The sequence below is a fragment of the Neoarius graeffei genome, chromosome 27, assembly GCF_027579695.1.
Source record: "Neoarius graeffei isolate fNeoGra1 chromosome 27, fNeoGra1.pri, whole genome shotgun sequence".
Classification (NCBI taxonomy): Eukaryota; Metazoa; Chordata; class Actinopteri; order Siluriformes; family Ariidae; genus Neoarius; species Neoarius graeffei.
Genome location: NC_083595.1, coordinates 51,111,458 through 51,130,753, shown reverse-complemented (window position 1 = coordinate 51,130,753; position 19,296 = coordinate 51,111,458). Strand labels below are relative to the sequence as shown.

General features: G+C 41.0%; 1 protein-coding gene across 1 annotated transcript in view; it reads left to right on the top strand.

Moving 5' to 3' along the window:
- The window catches only part of igdcc4 (immunoglobulin superfamily, DCC subclass, member 4), a 154,939-nt gene that overhangs the window by 66,259 nt on the left and 69,384 nt on the right, over positions 1 to 19,296 (top strand). Inside the window, exon 4 of the mRNA XM_060911564.1 lies at positions 10,567 to 10,700. Coding sequence (XP_060767547.1) covers positions 10,567 to 10,700 — 134 coding nt within the window. The remainder of the gene's footprint in view (positions 1 to 10,566; positions 10,701 to 19,296) is intronic.

Sequence of the window (19,296 nt, the reverse complement as noted above, 5' to 3'; positions counted from 1 at the left end):
TGACTGAGTCGTTCCTCCCTTCCCCTATAGGTGATGATGCATTTGGCAAGGATCTGCTCATTTGAGACTTTGACAGCGAATCAACTTCAACTCAATGGCCACTTTATTAGGAATACTTACATGCACACACGATAGCAATTAGCATATAAACATTCACGTGTTACCATGCTAGCTGTCAGCATGTTACCCATTACGATATCATGCCTGCTGTTAGCTCGCGAGTTGTTAGCATGTTCACCTTTAGCATGTTATCATGAGAGCTGTTAACATGTTAGGATTAGCATGGTAGCATGCAGAGTTCGCATGTTTGCTGTTAGCGAGTTCGCCTGAGCATGTTAGCATGCTAACCGTTAGCTGTTAACATGTCACCCTCAGCGTGTTAGCATGCTAAAAGTTAACATACTAGCCATTAGCATGTTAGCCTGTTCGCTGTTAGCATGATAGCTGTCAGCACATTAGCCTTAAAGTGTTAGAATTTTAACAAATAGCATGTTAATCATTAGCATGTTAGAATGCTAGCTGTTAGCATGTTATCTATTAGCATGTTAGCATTAACATGTTAACATGCTAGCTTTTAGCATGTTAGTATGCTGTGAGCATGTTAGTATGCTAACTGTTAGCATGCTAGTTGTTAGCATGTTGGCATTAGCATGTTGGCATGCTAGCTTTTAGCATGATAGCTGTTCTGCTACAGCTCAGCAAGCACACTGCATTTTCTCTGCAGAAATGCAGTCTAGTTCAAATTTAGTAGCTTTCGGTCACTAAACAAAAATAATCGGGTGTCAGGGAAAAGTCTTTTTATGACCTACACTTGATAAATCTGAAAGACTGTCTACTTTCAACAAGTTTGTGTATTCGGACAAAAGAAAATGCATTAAATAAAACTATACATCGCCCCACACATTTCAGCTGAAATTGTCTGTTTTACACTTGAGGTTTTTTCACATTTTCATGAAAATAGTAAAGATTAAGGGTAATATTTTAGTTAGTAAGATAGATCCAGCACTTATTTTTAATTTGCTTTTTAAAAAGTAGCATGGGATTATTTACTAACATATTTTACACTCATCGGGAGCGCCACTTTTAAGCAGTGCCTATATTGTGTGTGTGTGTGTGTGTGTGTGTGTCATATGTAGATCCCATTAGGAATCAGGAGGAATCTTTCACAGTATTTCAGACAGTATTTCAGCAGCAAATCAAATCACAGGTTTATATTCATGCACGTGTTCTAAGACGTTTTTGTTTCTGTATTAACAGCTCATTCACAGGGACTTGTGCATAAGACCGACCACATAAACTGATTTTAAAACAAAACACGCCAAGCAGTGAGGTTTTTTTTTCTCATCTTTTTAACTTCATAGCTAAAGTGAAGTTAAGTTTAGAACTGCTATAATGTAAGTGATAAAAAAATAAATAAATTATTTCATGGACAATCCATGACATTTAATGTAACTATAAACAGGTGAAAAGTATGGAATTGTTGGCAAATTGCCATGGTGTACGTTGAATAAAATGCTTTGAATTTGTATGGGGAAACCATGGTCTAGAAGTTAGGGAAGCACCTTTCGGACCAAAAGGTTGCTGGTTTGATTCTCTGGACCAGCAGGAATGACTGAAGTGCCCTTGAGCAAGGCACCTAACCCCCAACTGCTCCCCAGGCTGCCCACTGCTGTGGGTACGTCAGGGTCCTGTTGTACGTTGCTCTACGTAAGAGCATCTGCTAAATGCCTGTAATGTGTTTAGGTATGTATATGCTATTGTGCTGTTAATGTCAAATAATCATCTTTGTGGCGGTAACTCTCCTGTACCTCTGCTTCATCATACCATGCGACCGTTGATTATTTTCCTGTCACGGTACATCTCTATGTGGTTTATTCCTTACTTGAAAAATCAAGGCAGTACACGCCCACTTGCAACACACTGCAAGCAAGATGAGCGACCTGTCGCATCCTGATGTTAACTCAGGAAAAAAATCCAGACCTTTAACCCTTAATTTGCACACCAGTGTTTGGAGAATAAGAGTGTTTGTTTTCTGAATGAATAAATGCACAGTGGAAAATTTTTTTCTGTTGCCTCTGTCACCTCTCTGTCCTTGCTGCTAATAAGAACAGACGACTTTCCCCCACCTCACACACTCCTCCTGCACTGCGGTATCAACACATGGCTCGCTTTAAATTCACAGCTCCGGCTTTTGCGGGTCAGTGCCGTGCCGCTGAGCTCTTTGCTCTGATGTTGTGTTGTCCTGACTCAACCCCTGCTGGATGAATTCTCTACCACTGGACTAATAATTCATGCAGTCCATCCTTTCTCTCTCTCTCTCTCACACACACACACACACACACACACACACACACACACACACACACACACACACACACACACACACACACAGAGATACTGCAGCCTCTCAAGCTGTGTGTTTCCCACAGACAGCAATCTGTCTGTTGGATTAATAGTCTATAATACGGTTCTGGAGTGAGGGAGTGAAAATGCAGGTCTCTGGAGGGTTGTGGTGGATCAGCCAATGCCTTGTGCAACATGAGCTGTCCTCCACAGCAGCCATGATGCCATGTGAGAGAAAGAAGACAGGAGGAGGGAGATGATTATTGACGAGCAAAAGGGTCTGTTCGAGTCTGTAAAGCTCTGACGCACAACTGGCGCTGACCTATATTCCTATATATTTTGGTCATCTTTTTCCACCTGGAGTTTAATTCTGCTTTTTTTCCTCATCCAGCTTTATTTCACTGGTGTATTAGATGCTTTAAGTGCATGAAAATTTTAAAACACAACCTAATATTACAGATTTTTAAAATTATATCTGCTTAAATTAAAGCTTTTGCTAGGCAACTGAGAACCTGAGAGACACCAAACATAAATTAGGGCATAAGGCTAACAGTTTAGCTAGTTCACATATATCAGTTGTTTATACAAGCAATATAAATATAGAATGGCAGTGAAAATGGTATAAATTTGTCCAGAATGTCAACATTTTCCTCAGATGTATTGACAAATAACTAAAAATAAAACACCGCATGAATAAAACGACACTTTAATGACTCAGCGTTGACTGCTAGAACGATAAGTGTAATATGGGAAATTATCTTAGCGGAATAAGCTAAGATAATTACTTAGAGCCTTTTTTCAAGCAGTTTAAACTGTGAGAACACTGTTGCTAGGCAACTGAGAAACTGAGAGACACCAAGCATAAACTAGCTAACGGCTAAAGTAAATGATTTAGCTAGCAAACACACAGCAGTCTTTTATATGAACAATGTAAAGGCAGAATGTCACTGAAAACACAATATACTTGTCTGGAATATCAACATTTTCCTCAGATCTAATGTCAGATTACAGAAAAAAGACTGTATGGCTAAAATTATTATGATTATTTAGCGGCTATTAGCATCAGCTGCTGCCAACACTGTTTACAGTGCGGGTGGGGAGCTGTTGACCTCGACTGGGGACATTGTCGGGCGGTGGAAGGAATACTTTGAGGGTCTCCTCAATCCCACCGTCATGTCTTCCACTGAGGAGACTGAGGCTGATGACTCAGAGGTGGACTCGTCCATTACCCAAGCCGAAGTCACTGAGGTGGTTTGCAAGCTCCTCGGTGGCAAGGCACCGGGGGTGGATGAGATCCGCCCTGAGTATCTCAAGTCTCTGGATGTTGTGGGGCTGTCTTGGTTGACACGCCTCTGCAACATTGCGTGGCGGTCGGGGACAGTGCCTCTGGAGTGGCAGACTGGGGTGGTGGTCCCTCTTTTTAAGAAAGGGGACCGGAGAGTGTGCTCCAATTATAGGGGAATCACACTTCTCAGCCTCCCAGGGAAAGTTTACTCCAGGGTACTGGAGAGGAGAATTCGACCAATAATCGAACCTCGGATCCAGGAGGAACAATGCGGTTTTCGTCCTGGTCGCAAAACACTGGACCAGCTCTATACCCTTCATAGGGTGCTCGAGGGTTCATGGGAGTTTGCCCAACCAGTCCACATGTGCTTTGTGGATCTGGAGAAGGCGTTCGACCGTGTCCCCCGTGGTATTCTGTGGGGGGTGCTTCGGGAGCATGGGGTTTGGGGCTCTTTGCTAAGGGCTGTCCGGTCCCTGTACGAACGGAGCAGGAGTCTGGTTCGCATTGCCGGCAGTAAGTCAGACCTGTTCTCAGTGCATGTTGGACTCCGGCAGGGCTGCCCTTTGTCACCGGTTCTGTTCATAATTTTTATGGACAGAATTTCTAGGCGCAGCCAGGGGCCGGAAGGAATCCTGTTTGGGAACCACAGGATTTCATCTCTGCTTTTTGCGGATGATGTTGTCCTGTTGGCTTCTTCAAACCAGGACCTTCAGCATGCACTGGGGCGGTTTGCAGTCGAGTGTGAAGCGGCTGGGATGAGAATCAGCACCTCCAAGTCCGAGGCCATGGTTCTCGACCGGAAAAGGGTGGCTTCCGCTCTCCAGGTTGGTGGAGAAGTCCTGCCTCAAGTGGAGGAGTTTAAGTATCTCGGGATCTTGTTCACGAGTGAGGGAAGGATGGAGCGTGAGATCGACAGGCTGATCGGTGCAGCCTCCGCAGTGATGCGGTCGCTTTACCGATCCGTCGTGGTGAAGAAGGAGCTGAGCCAAAAGGCGAAGCTCTCAATTTACTGGTCGATCTACGTTCCGACTCTCACCTATGGTCATGAGCTTTGGGTAATGACCGAAAGAACAAGATCGCAGATACAAGCGGCCGAAATGATTTTCCTTCGCAGGGTGGCTGGGCGCTCCCTTAGCGATAGGGTGAGAAGCACAGTCACTCGGGAGGAGCTCGGAGTAGAGCCGCTGCTCCTCCACATCGAGAGGAATCAGCTGAGGTGGCTCGGGCATCTTTTTCGGATGCCTCCTGGACGCCTCCCTGGGGAGGTGTTCCAGGCATGTCCCCCCGGGAGGAGGCCCCGGGGAAGACCCAGGACACGCTGGAGGGACTATGTCTCTCGGCTGGCCTGGGAACGCCTCGGTGTTCTTCCCGAGGAGCTGGCCGAGGTGTCTGGGGAAAGGGAAGTTTGGGCTTCCATGCTTAGACTGCTGCCTCCGCGACCCGGTCCCGGATAAAGCGGAAGAAGACGAGACGAGACGAGACGAGCATCAGCTGCTAGAAAGTACGAGGGTAAGTCAAAAAGTTCTAAGACAAATTGAAAAAAATCTTTATTTATGAAAATAACAAAGCTATTTCTCTACATATCCTCCATTTAAGTCTAAACACTTCCACAAGCGATGTTTCCATCAGAGAATTCCTTCTTTGTATTGCATTTTTTGAGTTTTTTTGAATTCCTTTTGAAATTATAATTTCTGTCTTAGAACTTTTTGACTTACCCTTGTATAATGTGGGAAATTGTTAGAATAAGCTAAGAAGATGATGTTCAACCTTTAGTTGTTAAATCCTTTTTAATCTGATTTTCACCTCATATATTTATTTATTAAAATGTATGCTATCTTGTTTCATTATTTAATCAGTTCAACTTCGCAACAACTGTCAAAAACATTATCTAATCTCTGCGGAATAGCAAAAAATTTTCCTCAGATGTGTTGGCACATTACTAAAAACAAAAATACTATGTATGGCTAAAATTATACCGTAAATATTCTTAGTGTCAACCATTATAATGGTAAATGTAATATAGGAATTAAAGATGGCAGTCGAAAATTTTGCTATCTACCCCACAGCAGTCTTTTATACAAACAACGTACAGGCAGAATTGTGGTGTATAGAAGTGTATTGCTGCCAATCCAAAAAAGAAATATATATCACGTTATAACATGAAAAGTTTATTGTGATGTTTTTCACGTTACTACAACGTATTAACTTATTGGATTTTAACAAGAAACCTTTCTGGTTTGAACAAAATACTATTTATGTTGTGATGTTGTGAAACGTTTCATGTTAAGACGTGATAACTTGGAACATGAAAAGTTTCCCGTTATGAGGAGACATTATTACAATATCATCCCACTGTGCTCAATAACAGCAGAATTTCACCATGACTCAACCAAAACATTAAGTAGAACTTAATTAAATCGTGTAAATGAGCCATATTCCTCAGTTTATTTGTCTCCACACACTTTCCTCATTCAAACATGACTTTCACCTGATAGCCAAACAATATAAATGATCTTGCTGTAATGTGAAGCGTTTTATAACAATAAATATCACATTATAACAAGAAAAATAGTATAGTATTACAGCAAGAAAAATTTCTTGTTATAATGTGATGTTTGTATGTCATGATGTGAAATTATCTGCTTATAACAATAATTGTTGAATGATATAACATGATACTGATCCAGTTTTATTTTTCTGGCGTGGCAGCAATACGCTTCTGTAGTAACGTAATAAATTTGTCTGGAATATCAACATTCTCCACAGATATGGTGACAATTTACTATGAAAAAGTTATATATATACACACACACACACACACACACACATATATATATATATATATATATATATATATATATATATATATATATATATATATATATTGTGTCCACATTCACTAGATATGAGCAATCGCGCACTCTGATTGGCTACTCTACTACTAGGCTATCAACACTTATACCGTGAGTAGAGAAAAACAAAATGGCGGAGCGTGTTGCTGAACCAACCGAGGATGAAATAAAAATTCTACTCGAAAACAAAACCCCCCAAAATACAAAAAAAAGGCAACAAAATATGGAATAAAAGTATTTGATGGTAAGAATATATCTTTTTTTTATTTTTCAAGAATTATCACATTTTTCACAAATTGCTCCTGTCATTTTGTCGGTTTGTTTACATTCTAAGCGGGAATGATTTTGTCAGATGTTTTGTATAAAGTTTTTACTTATTGAATTTGCAAAAAATAAAAATGTTCTGTTTCTCAAAATCCAGTGAATGTAGATAGAATAAAACAGTTATTCCACTCAATCTCGTCGTACATGGCTTATAGCCGACTTGGTGCTACGCGCCTCGTTGGCTATCAGCTCATCTATGATTCATGGAATAACTGTTTTATATATATATATATATATATATATATATATATATATATATATATATATATTGCTTGCCAAAAGAAGTGTGGCATTTGAACGTTATTCAAAATTCCATATTTAATTTTATGCAAAACACGATATCCGCCACGTTTCTCTGCATTGAATATCCCCTACTGACTGTACACTACTGATTGTACACTACTGACTGTACATTACTGACTGTATCCCCGACAAATGCCACTACTGATTTTCAGCAGAACCCGATGTCTCATCTCGACCAATCACAGCGCACCATTCAAATACAGAAACAGTAGTGACAGCTCTAAATAGAGCTCTGTGTGTGTAAGGACTCTGTCTGTCTTATCTTAATGTTTTATATTATTATTCCAGTAGAGAATGTGGTCCAATGTTATTTTTCCACTTTAAGCACCCAATTCCTCCTGGGATCTCAAGATGCCACTTATGAATGTGGTATGGTCTGCCACTTATGAATGCAGTTCAAGGTCTGTGAACTAATAAATTTATTGTTCAGAATAAAAAGTTTGCCCTTGTTTCCAAAAAGAAGTTTCCATGTAAACATCTGACTGGTTCTATTAATATTCCTCAGAGCTTTGTGTATAAAATAGATTGGGGCTTTTAGACAACAAGATGAATGTAATTTGGGAAAATCTGTGGTCCAGTATAAGAGACAGTCCAAGTTCAGAGGCTGTTATATGTGTAGGTCAACTTTACTTCTTGTTTCTAGTCATATTTCTCACACACACACACACACACACACAAATAATTTTTATTGATGTAATGGGTTTATAGCATTTGATAATGATAGCACTCTATTTATAACAAAGTTTACACATAAAAATATCAGGTGCTTAAGACTTTGGCGCAGGACTGTACAGTGAGCCAAACTGTTCTCACACCTACAGCGTATTAGCGGACTGAAACACATTCTGAACACGTAAGACAAAGAATGAAGAATATGGATTGTCAGTTGGTGAACATCTCTTTTTTTCTTTCTTGATCTCTCTTAAAACATAGAGCTAAATTAACTCCTGCATGATTAGAAGTATTATGATTTTTCTTTAAAGATGTTTTAACTGTTGGAAATGTAGGGAATTTGTTGATATTACATATTACAAAAGTAAATTTTCCATTAAATATATTTATTTCAGAGTTATAAACATATACAGTGATGATGGATCTAGATCGTATCCTGGGAACGCTGGATACAGGGCAGGAAAACATTTGTTTTAGTGCAATCATCAAATTTTAATTGAACAGCTCAAAAATCTCAGAAATTATTTGAAATCTCTATTTACCATGTTGGATAGCACTTACCGTAGTTTAGCATTTAGTCTTAGCACCATACTTGGTTTACCGTCTTTGTGGAGTTTTGCATGATCTCCTCTTGTCTGCTTCGGGTTCTCTGGTTTTCTCCTTCCAGCAACATGCTACATGGCTACACTAAATGAACTTCTTGGTGAATGTGTGTGTGTGTGCGCGCACCTGGTACCCCATGATAGACTGCAGTCCCATGCAGGGTGGGATATACAGTATTCCAGATCCACTATGACCCTGACCAGGATAAAGCACTTACTGAAGATGAATGAATGGACAAATGAATGAACTGTTAACATGTTCACTAGGCCAAACATGGATGAATTATCAGTCAAGACTCTCCTGATTCGTTGTGTGCAACCACGTGACAAAATAGTGTGATGTATGCATTCGCAGTCATGTTGGATAATTATATACAAATCCAAAATGGCGTCTCGTGCGAGCAATAACTGTGCTGCATCTCTAACTTTCTCAAAATATTATGATTCTCTGGAGTCCTCTGCCAAGTCAATATTCAGAGAACAAGTTGAAATTTGTGGCTTTAACCCGTATACGTTAAAGCCGTCTGGTTATACAGAGGATTTAGCTTCATTACCACCGATTGAATACCCTGATATTGGGAAATATCTCATTCTACCAAAAAAAAAAGTGCATAAGTAAACCGAAGTTACTGGGTTATTGGAACAGCATTGCTAATATCTCACCTGGCCAAGTTGACCCACATTGTTCCCCTTGTGTATCCAAACTCGCTAAGGTTTCTCGCACTGTTTCTAATCTGGCTTTCTTGGCAGACCTTTCATTACTCCTGTTGCTTCTTGATCCTGCCAGATGAGTTTTCGTCTTGATCCTAATGATCGTGTCCTAATTTGAGTGTCGGTGCCTAATCTGGATTTGTTTTATCACGTAGGTCTCCCGGTGCTCCTGTGAGGTGAGAAGCAGAGAGTTTGCACTAAAGCTCAAAAATTTAATTTAATCAGCAGAAAACATAGCTTTAATTAGCAATGAACTCTTACCAGGTGTAATTAGGTGCGGGTGTAATTAGCTTTTTCCTCAGTTAAATCCTTACGATGTATGTTTTTGAACCACAGTGTACGCACGGCGTTCTCTGGACAGCTCTTCATCTGTCTTTATTTTGTCGCCGTTTTTAATTATTTTGGGAATTCTTTCTGAAGAACCGTTTCTCTTTGTCACAAGTAGCATTATTAGCGCAATTATATCCCGCACACAAAGGAGGCACTGTCTTTCTTCAAAGGCAATGAAATCATAAGAAAATCATGACGCGTTCCAGCAGCTCATACGTGAAGCGCCGCTATCTTGGTTGTTGTTATCATCCAATATGGTGGACTTCCGGTTTGGAAAATAAGTGTGACGTCACGTGCAAACGAAGAGTATGCAGTACTGACACAGATACGAGTAAACAACCCCGTTGCCATAGCAACACGATTCTTGCCATCGAAAAGATCGCTTTTCTCAGTGAATAAAAACAAACAAAAGCGCCAATGTCACATAAAATGATCGGGTTTAGTTTTACACCCAAACGCTTGACACTCGGGCATCTTTAGGGCAACAATTTAGAAGCAATGTGTCCAAGAGCTTGACTAGCATTGTCACGTCACGTGAGGAGTCGATGATGTCATGATTTGTCCGTGTTATTTGAACCTCGGAGAGACGTTTTTCTTCTCCTCTCATCTCATTATCTGTAGCCGCTTTATCCTGTTCTACAAGGTTACGGGTGAAAGGCTCGGTACACCCTGGACAAGTTGCCAGGTCATCACAGGGCTGACACATAGGCACAGACAACCATTCACACTCACATTCACACCTACGCTCAATTTAGAGTCACCAGTTAACCTAACCTGCATGTCTTTGGACTGTGGGGGAAACCGGAGCACCCGGAGGAAACCCACGCGGACACGGGGAGAACATGCAAACTCCACACAGAAAGGCCCTCGCCGGCCACGGGGCTCAAACCCGGACCTTCTTGCTGTGAGGCGACAGCGCTAACCACTACACCACCGTGCCACCCCACGTTTTTTCTTTTAAAATAAAATCTTAGTATACAGGTACAAATATGAACAAGTGAACACAAACATGTCATGTATGGATATTATCTGTGAATATAAAGGAGTTTCCTTTTTGGGTTTTGTTTGGCTTTAAGAAACAAATTTTAAACATGCACTATCTCTCTCTCTCTCTCTCTCTCTCTCTCTCACTTCTCTGTAACAGGTTTGTAACTCTTCCAAATGGCATCCTACAGATTTTGGACATCACGGCAGACGATGGGGGTCTGTACCGCTGCGTAGCTTCTAACTCTGCTCACACACTCTACAGCCAAGATGCTTCACTAACTGTTACATCAGGTACCAACTCGTGTGTGCACACACACACACACGCACACACGCCTATGACGAGCACAAAGTCCCGCTATTATCAATCTCATCTCCTGTTTCGGGGTCCGTCATGCGGAGAGAGCCTGGTTTAAGAGGGTTCTTGTTAGAGCAACTCTATTAAGCTTCACTCAGCAACCCAATCTACTTTCAGAGGGAAAAGAATGTGAGTCATCTAACCGGCTTTCAGACCACTCAACACAAACGAGTGCGTCTGTACTTGAGCAGAATTGCGTCATTACCCCTCTCAGAGCAGCGTATTATTTGTACTCTATATGGTATAAAAATGTAAAGACAATAAGCTCCAGCACTTCGAATCTGCTCTTTCACTGTACTTTATGTGTCGAGAAGATCTTTAATGCACACTGATTGCAGTTTTTGCTACAGTATTGCAGGTGTAGGTACAAATCGCAGGATTATATTGACGAGCTCGTTTTAAAAGTTTCTAAATTGTTTCTAGAGTGACACCATATTCGGGTCTTGGATGGCAGATGCTCTACAGAAACGTGTTGCTGATCTGGTGAAGTTTTATGAACATTTTACAGAAGGAGTCTCCGGTGCAGTGTTCATTTTGACAAGAATGTTAAATTTAGTTCCAGTCTTAGTCACTGACTGAAAATTGTACTTCGTTTTAGTGACATTTTAGTCGTTTTTGTTTTGTTACTTCCTCCACTAACTTTGTTGGATGAGGTTGTTTTCACATCTATTTGTTTGATTTCCCCAACGGAGCTCAAAAAGTAGTGAGCGGATTTGGATGAAATTTGGAGGAAAGCTGAGCCATGAGCCGAGGAACCATTGGTTAGATTTTGATGTAAATCCGGATATGTTTGCAGATCCAGGATTTTTTTTTTGGTCTATTCCCAATGTAACTCAAAAAGTAGTGAACGGATTTTGATTAAATTTGGTGTCCAGCTTTAGTATTATCCTCGGTTCAATGATTTGATTTGGATGTTGATCTGGATCAGGATCCAGATTTTGGGTCTGGATGAATTTTTATTATCAAGATAACTCAAAAAGTAGTGGACGGATTTTGATGAAATTTGGTATGTAGTTTTGTCCTGACCCAGCTTAGAATTGGTTGGTGAGTGGCTTTCTAGTGATACTAGAAGGGAAAATGTAAAGTTTGATGAAAAAATTAAAATTTTAATACATGAAGGTCCATGTACAACCCCGATTCCAAAAAAGTTGGGACAAAGTACAAATAAAAACAGGGAGGGATCTGGAAATGACCTCGGGTCAGAATCAAACCCGGGTCCCCGGATTTATGGTATGGCACCTTATCCACCTGAGCCACAACGCCCCTGACATTTTGAAATTTTATGCCAAATATTGGCTCATTTGAAATTTCATGACAGCAACACATCTCAAAAAAGTTGGGACAGGGGCAATAAGAGGCTGGAAAAGTTAAGGTACAAAAAAGGAACAGCTGGAGGACCAAATTGCAACTCATTAGGTCAATTGGCAATAGGTCATTAACATGACTGGGTATAAAAAGAGCATCTTGGAGTGGCAGCGGCTCTCAGAAGTAAAGATGGGAAGAGGATCACCAATCCCCCTAATTCTGCGCCGACAAATAGTGGAGCAATATCAGAAAGGAGTTCGACAGTGTAAAATTGCAAAGAGTTTGAACATATCATCATCTACAGTGCATAATATCATCAAAAGATTCAGAGAATCTGGAAGAATCTCTGTGCGTAAGGGTCAAGGCCGGAAAACCATACTGGGTGCCCGTGATCTTTGGGCCCTTAGACGGCACTGCATCACATACAGGCATGCTTCTGTATTGGAAATCACAAAATGGGCTCAGGAATATTTCCAGAGAACATTATCTGTGAACACAATTCACCGTGCCATCCGCCGTTGCCAGCTAAAACTCTATGGTTCAAAGAAGAAGCCGTATCTAAACATGATCCAGAAGCGCAGACGTCTTCTCTGGGCCAAGGCTCATTTAAAATGGACTGTGGCAAAGTGGAAAACTGTTCTGTGGTCAGACGAATCAAAATTTGAAGTTCTTTACGGAAATCAGGGACGCCGTGTCATTCGGACTAAAGAGGAGAAGGACGACCCGAGTTGTTATCAGCGCTCAGTTCAGAAGCCTGCATCTCTGATGGTATGGGGTTGCATTAGTGCATGTGGCATGGGCAGCTTACACATCTGGAAAGACACCATCAATGCTGAAAGGTATATCCAGGTTCTAGAGCAACATATGCTCCCATCCAGACGACGTCTCTTTCAGGGAAGACCTTGCATTTTCCAACATGACAATGCCAAACCACATACTGCATCAATTACAGCATCATGGCTGCGTAGAAGAAGGGTCCGGGTACTGAACTGGCCAGCCTGCAGTCCAGATCTTTCACCCATAGAAAACATTTGGTGTAGGGATGCAAATTATCGATTAATTCATTAATCTTTAGTTGATTGACCTTATCGATCGATTAACGATTAACTGATAAGCGGCTTTTTTCCTGAGAACATACATTTCTCAAGGTGTCTTTAATGTAAAGCAAAATATTGCTTATATACTGAATAAAAAAATGCACGTTATATTCCCCAATTAATGTTTTATTGTACCAGTTGGGATATGGTACAGATAATGGCATTTAACCGAAATAAATTCTGCACAGAAAATTGAAATACATTTAAAAAAAATAATTGTGCACTGGCTCACCTGTTGCATGTGAAACATTAAGCAACATAAAATAAAATTTAAATGTATACAATATGGGCTTAGCCTACACAATATTAAGCCTACGTATAATTATCTGGTGAAGTACTTATATGAAAAACTTGAAACATTAGCAGCAGCACTTATAATCCCCCTTGTTCTGAGAAAGGTAACAGTAAGATTACTAGCCCTGGAAACTTACAGTAACATGTAGTACTGAACACAACGTAAATCATCCCTGAGGAAGGTGACAGTAAAATTAGAGGGCCTCTATTAAACAATTAAATGAAGTTATAGGCTACCTCTCCTGAAACAAAAACATTCCTGTCTCAAGGTGTTTTCAATAGACTCCTGACCTAGACCCCTGTATTTTTGTTCAGGAAAATAAGCATATTAACATGGTCTGGAGTAAGCCGTGTTTACAGTGAGGCCAGCTGCTGAGAATACACGTTCAGATGAGACAGACGTGCCCGGTATGCACAGATATTGTTGTGCCACATTTGCCAGCCTCAGGAATCGCCCTTCATTGACTTTCCACCATTCTGTGGGACTGGAATCAAGGAGTGGTGAGGGATCCTTGAGAAACATGTCCATTTCTTTTTCTATGTGATTGTTGCAGCTGGTGGTATAGTTTTCACCCAGTAGAAGAGTCATAGCAGAAGTGTGCCTCTGAAGTGCAGCTCCCTGGACTTGCACATCATCTCCAGTGGTGGCTTCATCATCTCTTGATGTGCAGCTCACATGTTCTGCCATAGCCAGTTCAAGCAGCTTGGAATGAGCTGAGATCCTGCTTGCTGGCACCAGAAATCGCAGGTGCTTATGCCGTGGGTCCAGCATCGTTGCTATCATTGGCGTTGTTGATGTGAGGTCTTCAGACTCAACCTGTTAAAATTAAATAAAGGAGAAAGCTAGCATCAGAGTTTTATTTAATAAGGTTTGACATGACAAGGGTACTGTAACAACTGCATAAAAACGCAGTTTATACTGTGACAATGTGTCAGTGATGAGTATTAAGGTATGCACCCCACAATCTGTTAATATAGAGCTCAAATGTGATGTTGATTGAGAATTTAATTAATTAATGGTCATAGCTTACCTTCATCCGTTCAACCAACGAAGTGTGCACTTTAGATTTGAATTCCGCCACTCTGCTGCCGTCTCCATCTGCCGTCTTGAGGTGCGTGTTGATCAGACAGAATTTGATTGGGTACGTGTTGGATATGGATGCCTCAGTATCTGCAGACATTACAGTAGTTGCACATTTGAGAGCCTCCAGTGCTGGCGCCATGTCTTCCATCAGCTGCCAGAAGTCGTCTCTCAACTCTAGCGTCCTCGCATCTGTAAGCTTGGTCACTGAGCGGTCTGATAGTACAACACACACGGCCCATCGCTGTTCTACGAGTCTGCCAAACATTTCACATACAGAGTTCCACCTGGTTTTGCAGGACTGAATGAGCCGATGAGCTGGTAGCTGCATTTGTTTTTATTTTGCTTCTAGCGCTTTCGTTGCTGGAGTGCTGTGGTGGAAGTGTTTCACCAACCTGCCAGCAGCTGCAATTACTCGGTTGACACCAGCAGCAGTGAATCCGTCGTTGACGGCCAGATTTAAAGTATGTGCAAAGCACGAAACTGATTTCCAACTGACATGTGTGGGGTTGTTTGCCGAGACAATGTTCCGAGCGTTGTCGTGAACACAGGCTATTACATGCCCAGCGAGTCCCCATGACTCCACAGCCTGGTTCAGTTTGTCAGCTAAATTATCAGCTGTATGTCTCTCGGAGAAGCTCTCGGTGAGAAGGACTGCTGACTTTACCTGCCAGTCGTTTTCAATGTAGTGGCAAGTCACTGTAATGTAGCTTTCTGTAGTCAGTGCCGTCCAACAATCCGTCGTCAAAGCCACATTAGCCGCGGCTAGCTGTGTTTCTAGCTCAGCCTTTTTGTTTTTGTAGCGTGCTTCCAGGCGGGTAGTTATGGTCACTCGAGAAGGGATATTATAACCTGGCTCCATGAAGTGTATTAACTCCCGAAATCCCTCGCCGTCAGTGGTGCTAATTGGCATCATATCTTTTTCGATCATGCCGCAAATCCTCTGAGTAATGCCCTCGGCTTTCCTGTCGTCGCATACTCGCCTTCCCATCACCACGGTGATAGTCGGTTGTGAAGGCGATGGACTTCCTCCCTGCAACACGGCTGCATGCAGGTTTTGAAGGCGGTATCTTAGCGAAGTCGTAGAGCTGCTGAACTTAAACGTAGTACCGCAGAGTTTACATTGAGCATCTTTGTCATCATTAATTAGTTCGAAATGCTCTCATACTCCACTCCGTTTTGACCGCCTCATGTTTGTGTGCCGGGTCTCTCGCCGCCCGCGAGAATCCCGCATTACGTTCAAGTACATTCGGTGTGGCCTAGATTAAGCAATGACACCCTCAACTGGCGACACCATGACATTTCACTGAAAAAAACTCCTGTGGAAAATGGCCCTAGATTCAGTTAACCTACAATTAATTTAATTTAATTGATTAAATTATTTTCGACAATTAACTGATAGTCGATTAACCGTTTACATCCCTAATTTGGTGCATCATAAAACGGAAGATACGACAAAAAAGACCTAAGACAGTTGAGCAACTAGAATCCTACATTAGACAAGAATGGGTTAACATTCCTATCCCTAAACTTGAGCAACTTGTCTCCTCAGTCCCCAGACGTTTACAGACTGTTGTAAAGAGAAAAGGGGATGTCTCACAGTGGGAAACATGGCCTTGTCCCAACTTTTTTGAGATGTGTTGTTGTCATGAAATTTAAAATCACCTAATTTTTCTCTTTAAATGATACATTTTCTCAGTTTAAACATTTGATATGTCATCTATGTTCTATTCTGAATAAAATATGGAATTTTGAAACTTCCACATCATTGCATTCCGTTTTTATTTACAATTTGTACTTTGTCCCAACTTTTTTGGAATCGGGGTTGTATAATCGAACCCCTGTATAATCAGAATAAAACTATATATTCAGTAGGCATATATACCTACTGAATATACTTTACTACTAAGATATCAGCTCATATACCGTGAGTAGAGAAAAACAAAATGGCAGAGCTTGTTGCTGAACCTGGGTGTGATTTGCTGGGGGGCATGGTCGGGATCATCCCCCCCTCTGGTTTTTATCTCTGCTGAAAAAAAATCCTCGGGGACAACCCCGTCAATAAAACAAACAAACCAAAAAAAAAGTTGACATGACAGGCATGTTGTGAGACAGTTTTCTATGGTCTACATTGCACTCACTTTCAAAATGACCCGAAGTGGCAGCTTTGATGTTCACGAACGTCCCCAGCAAATAGATACATTGTAGATAATAACAATATCTTTGCGTTCTCGCAGGGATGCAAACAGCGCGCCTTTTGGCGGATGCCGCCTTTTTCACGGCCGATTTTTTTTTTTAGGGAGGGCGTTGGAGTGTCTGATTATAATTTCAAAGTAAATTCTGTATTAAAATGACTAAATAAGCAAATCCGTTACAGTTCATGAAACAGGAAGTATAAGGATGAGAAAAAAACAGTTTAAATCGGAAAGCTGCGCACAATGTGAACTGCGCCATCAGAGCAAACTGTTCATTTAGTATTCATGTATTTTAGTGATTTTCGAGTCACTGTCCATTTAATCCGGAGGGAGAGAAACATCACAGCAACGCGACAAGCAATGCGAACTTTGTTGTGTTAGTGTTCGTGTATTTAGTCAGAGAGATAGGAAGATGAATTTACTATCTCTAGTTTAGTGTTCGTTTTCATTTAGTGTTATTCATTTGATATCATCGGATGTTATTGAGCTGTTAGCCTATTGTTACCTTAATTTTGTGACGTTTCATGATTAAAAAAAAAAACATCCCCCCTTCTGGTTTTTTGACAACTCGCACCCTGTGCTGAACCAACCGAAGACAAAATAAATACTCGAAAACAAAACCCCAAAAAATACACAAAAAAAGCAACAAAATATGGAATAAAAGTATTTTATGGGAAGAATGTATCTTTATTTTTCAAGAATTATTATTATGGCATTTTCATTTGTCACAAATTGCTCCTGTCATTTCACCGCTTTGTTTACATTCTAAGCGGAAATTATTTTGTCGGATATTTTGTATAAAGTTTTTATTGATCGAATTTGCAAAAAATAAAAATGCTTTGTTTCTCAAAATCCAGTGAATGTGGATCGAATAAAACAGTTATTCCACTCAATCTCGTTGTACACGGCTTATAGATGACTCGGTGCTACGCGCCTCGTCGGCTGTCAGCTCACGTACGACTTGATTTCATGGAATAGCTGTTAAATATTCAGTAGGCATATACACATACAAATCCACATCCCTGAGGAGTAAATATCTGGATATTCTAGTATGTGGTTTGGCAGAGGTATTCACTCCACCGAGTACCCTTTTTGTTTTGTTTTAGTCAAGATTTTCTAGTGAACAATATGAAAATTATGTTGAATTTTGAATAAATTAAAAATGTAATCATTGAAAAGCAAAGGGGAGTCCCATATACAATTCGTACATTGGGGGAGTGCCTGTTAGAGAGCGCACTTGTCCTGGGCCATCGGCATAGTGAGGCAGGGTGGCCAGTTCCTTTCCTCGCCGCCTTTAACTTCCCCAGTGTTTCCACCAGGTCCCCATTCACTGCTGGGTGGACAGGGAGCGAGCCCCAGATCCCCGTCGAGCCGAGGCTCGAACCAGGGACCGTTCGCTTAGCGGTCAAGCACTCTAACCACTTGGCCACCTGCGCTCCAATCATTGAAAACTTGCTGTCGTATAAGAGGAAAACGCTTTGGGATGTCCAGGTATCGTAAAACAATCATCACTCCACCTATAATGGTATGACATGGAGTGTTTTATTCTTGTAGTGACTATCAGGATGACTGACCCTGTGTCCGAAATCACTCCCTACTGACTATATAGTGGACTATATAGTGAGGTCGCCATTTTGTAGTGCTGTCCGAATGTATACTGACCAATATTACAGCCTATATAGTGCACTCAAAGTATCCCATAATGCATCACGAAACATAGTGTACAACCGATGGTCACTAACCAAGCAATATATCCCCATCATGCATTGCGGTCACGCTGAAAGAAATCAAATCAAAAGCCTCGAATTTGATTGAATAAAAGGCAGCGGCAAAGAAGAAAGTATTCAACCTTGATTTAAAAGAACTGAAAATGCAGCAGACACAAAATACTTTGTATTGATTAATGTGGAAAATATTTTTATTGAATTTTACATGCATCACATCACATATACATACGTGCTCATACACTGTACATTTTTCAGAGTGATTTAACATAAACATAAACATCCCTCCCCTCCCCTCCCACTAGCCACACCTACCGTACAGGCCATGATTCCTGAGGAGTATTATTCCTGGAGTGTTGTAGGGAACTGCTGGAAGTCAAGTATTGAGTAAGCAAGATAAATAAATAATAAGAATAAAAGTAAAATAAGTGAGGGTGTCGTGGCTCAGGTGGATAAGGCGCCATGCCATAAATCTGGGGACCTGGGTTCAATTCCAGCCTGAGATCATTTCCTGATCCCTCCCTGTCTCTCTCTCCTGCTCATTTCCTGTCTCTACACTGTTCTATCCAATAAAGGTAAAAAAAAAGTAAATAAACACACAAATGGGATGAATAGATAATAAATAAATAAAGGTAAATAATTAGGAGGTGGCAAATTTAGACAATGACTGATACAGACACTGTAACTGAAAGGAAAAAGGGGCCGATATCTCAATCCAACTTAAGGTTCTCAAAGTATTTCAGGAAAGGTCCCCATACTTTCTGGAACTTCTTGCTCGAGTCACAAACTGAATAGCGGATCTTTTCGAGGTCTAGACAGGACATGATGTCCCTTAA